This window comes from Danio aesculapii, chromosome 25 (assembly GCF_903798145.1).
Source record: "Danio aesculapii chromosome 25, fDanAes4.1, whole genome shotgun sequence".
NCBI classification, from domain to species: domain Eukaryota; kingdom Metazoa; phylum Chordata; class Actinopteri; order Cypriniformes; family Danionidae; genus Danio; species Danio aesculapii.
In genome coordinates this window covers 37,512,115-37,515,674 of record NC_079459.1, presented here as the reverse complement: position 1 = coordinate 37,515,674, position 3,560 = coordinate 37,512,115, and the positions used below count along the sequence as shown (strand labels likewise).

Here is a 3,560-nt window from a genome sequence, read left to right as displayed (position 1 = left end):
TATCTATCTATCTATCTATCTATCTATCTATCTATCTATCTATCTATCTATCTATCCGTCCATCTATCTATCTGTCTATCTATCTATCTATCTATCTATCTATCTATCTATCTATCTATCTATCTATCTATCTATCTATCTATCTATCTATCTATCTGTCTGTCTGTCTGTCTGTCTGTCTGTCTGTCTGTCTGTCTGTCTATCTATCTATCTATCTATATATCTGATATTTGATAATCAGATGATTTGCTTCTTTTATCCTCGACTGTAAGAGTCTTTGGATAAAAGCATCTGCTAAATGAGTGTAAGTGTAATAATAAGTGTCAGTATGACTGCAGCAGTGGTGTCGGGGGATTCTCCCACACGTACTGGACTGGCGGATGTGTATGTGGCTGGAGACAGCCGTGCCCAGCTGGTTGTGCGCGGCGCACTGATAAACGCCCTCATACGCCTCCGTCTTCTCCCCGCCGCTGATATCGATGACCAGCGTTCCAGTGTGAGGCTTCATGATCACCTTCGGGTCCTTCTCGATGTCGAAATGAGTCCCGTTCCTGGTCCAGGAGAAGCTGAGAGACAAAACAACACTATAAACGACAATCACAGACTCACAGCCAATCAGAACGGCAGGATTAGCATACAGCTGCGTGTGGGTGGAGCTTTAGAGCACCATTATAAACCATTAAAAATATGTATGTTTACGTTCCCAAGCAATCTCTTTATACAAGATTTATACAAGAATATTCAAGACTTTAGTTTTATAATCTGCGTTTGGTGCAGTATATACCCAGAAAGCTGCTAATATGTTCATGAATATTAATGAGGTTAAAATGAGGTTATGAAATTCTCCTGTACTGTGATGTTTATGTAGGGCGGGGCTTGTCTCTAAGCATCAGCCGCTGATTGGAGAGTGTGATGTGGGCGGGGCTCCCTGACAAAACAAGACTAAACCTTAGTAAACGACAATCACAGACACACAGCCAATCAGAATGGGAGGATTAGCATACAGCAGGTGTGGGCGGAGCTTCACAGCACAACCACAAACTTGTGTAAAGTACTTTTCTAGCTGAATAAATTCACATGTATATATTTATTACGGTTTTAAGCACAAAAACTGCCTAATTTTGATCGATTTCTCAGATGTTGTCTCTTATATCCACTTTAAACATGAATATCTGTTCCTCCAGCATTTCCTAACCTTGCTTCATTTAATGTTATGCTGCAGGTATAAACTAATGTTGACCCTGAACTTCTGATCTAAAAATGTTCAATATCAAATATGCTGTGGAAGTAATTAGCATCGATATGTTCCCTATTGAATAAACCAGAGAATAATTAAAATACATATTAAAATCAGATAAATATTGGTATTATATCAGCTCAATATTAGCTAATCGTACAAATAAAACATGATTAAACATGTCTTCCTTTTCTAACAGAGGAAATGCTGATATTAGAAGCTGTGTTTGAGTGTTGTGTTCTTCAGTCGTGTTCTGCTATGGTGTGTGTGTGTGTGTGTGTGTGTGTGTGTGTGTGTGTGTTTCTGACCTGGGATGTGGTTTTCCCTTGGCCTCACAGTAAATGACGATGTTCTCTCGAGGATCTACGATGTAATCCTTCGGGGACTGATGGGTGATTGTGGGTGGCTGCGGCACTGTGGATCACAGGACAGCGTTAGTGTAACACACACACACACACACGCACACACACACACACACACACACACACACACACACACACACACACACACACACACACATGCAGAGCAGGATGAAATGCACCGCATGCACTCTTCCTTTATTTGTTTCTGCAAGCGTCTGGATCTAGAGTAAAACACAGTGAAGCGGCCGAGGATCACCAGCATGCAGACACTGAACACTGCAATAATCAAACCAGATCATCAGCACACACACACACACACACACACACACACAACACAGCAGCTCACAGCACACACTCATCATCCCTACAGAAGCAGAGGAACTTACATCCTTCCAGGAGTTTAGCTGGAATCACACACACACACACACACACACACACACACACACACACACACACACACACACACACGTGAGAGAGACAGCGTCAGTCAGCACCAACACACTGATATTCACAATACTGACTACAGCAGGCACATCTGATGTGTATATGGGAACATGTAGGACACTATTTTACCTCATTATTATTATTATTATCATTATTATATTGATAAATTAATTAAGACATTATAAAAGCAACACAATAACATCTTCAAGCAAGCATTTTACCCAAAACCTAAACACTCGTCAAACCTTTACAACACCAGATCACAGATCAGGAGCTTTTATTTCACAATCCTCAGCGCTCATACTGTACACTTGGCTAAAGTATTATTCTGAACACACACAGCTTCAGAAATAAGACTTCACATGTGCTCTGCTTCTCCAGTTAATGTGTGTTGACTACAGGACATGAACAGATGAAGACAGAGAGACTGAGGAGGGTCAGCAGAGGCAGTGTCTGTGACTGAAGAGAGACACACGCTGGACTGACCTGAGGACAGCACAACAGAACTTATTCTGCCACTTCAGCACACACGCACACACGCACGCACGCACACACACACACACACACACGCACACACAAACACTCAAACATCACATATACTCTCTCTCACACATAAACACACACACACGTACGATGTCTGATGTGAAACATCGTGATGGACGATAGCATCGTCGTCGTAGGGCTGGGCTGGTTATTGTTAAATATCAATGAATTCATATCAAGTTCATTAATTGTAGCCGACCGTTTTCACTGCCTGACCCACGTGATCTTTGCTTTACCCATAACCAAACCATAAATCAATACAGTTACACACAAACCAGCAGCTGCCAATCACTTCTGTTGGGTCGTGATCTGGGTCACTATAATGGCTTTTCCCACAGCTGCTGGAGGGGATGAGAGCTGGTTTGGAGTCCACTGTCATTCATATTGTGATTGATGATAACTTCCTTATTTTATTATTATTATGAGGAATAATAATAAGTACAGATGCTAGAGCTCGACTGTTTTGGTCACATATGCGCCTGACATTTTATCTATGTGACCTACAGATATATTAGGAAGCATTTGAGCGAGTGCATGAGTTGTTGTGGTGTGAGCTGTTTTCACTGCTAAATCCTCACCGCGTGCCTGGATTTAGGAGATATTTCTGCAGGATGCCTCTTTGCTCCTAAAAACACCAAACACAGCGCTCAGGAACAGACTAAAACAATGCTTGCCCCGCCTTCACGCTCTTCTTATTGGTCCACTGCTCTAGAACTAAACGCGAATAGATTGGTTAATATCAGCTGTCAATCACTCAGTCGATGCCTCCTGCCTTCAGGAGCGACAGGAGCTACAACCGTGAAAAGGTGAAGCGCTGAAGATGAGAGAATGAAGATAACACGAACAGATTCTGCTTTAGAAACCAGCTAAAGTTACTAATAATGGCACATCTGATCACTGATCACGTGCTGAATGTTAATCCATCATCTACACTTATTGAAGAGTGGATAAAAGACTTCCAGTGGCTTTAAGTC

General features: G+C 41.9%; 1 protein-coding gene across 1 annotated transcript in view; it reads right to left on the bottom strand.

The window, feature by feature from the left end:
- Positions 1-369: 369 nt before the first annotated feature.
- The window catches only part of LOC130219232 (neuronal cell adhesion molecule-like), a gene marked incomplete at its 3' end in the record, with an annotated part of 23,800 nt that continues 20,609 nt past the window's right edge, over positions 370-3,560 (bottom strand). Inside the window, exons 3-4 of the mRNA XM_056451548.1 lie at positions 1,546-1,651; positions 370-566 (exon numbers count right to left, since the gene is read on the bottom strand). Coding sequence (XP_056307523.1) covers positions 370-566; positions 1,546-1,651 — 303 coding nt within the window. The remainder of the gene's footprint in view (positions 567-1,545; positions 1,652-3,560) is intronic.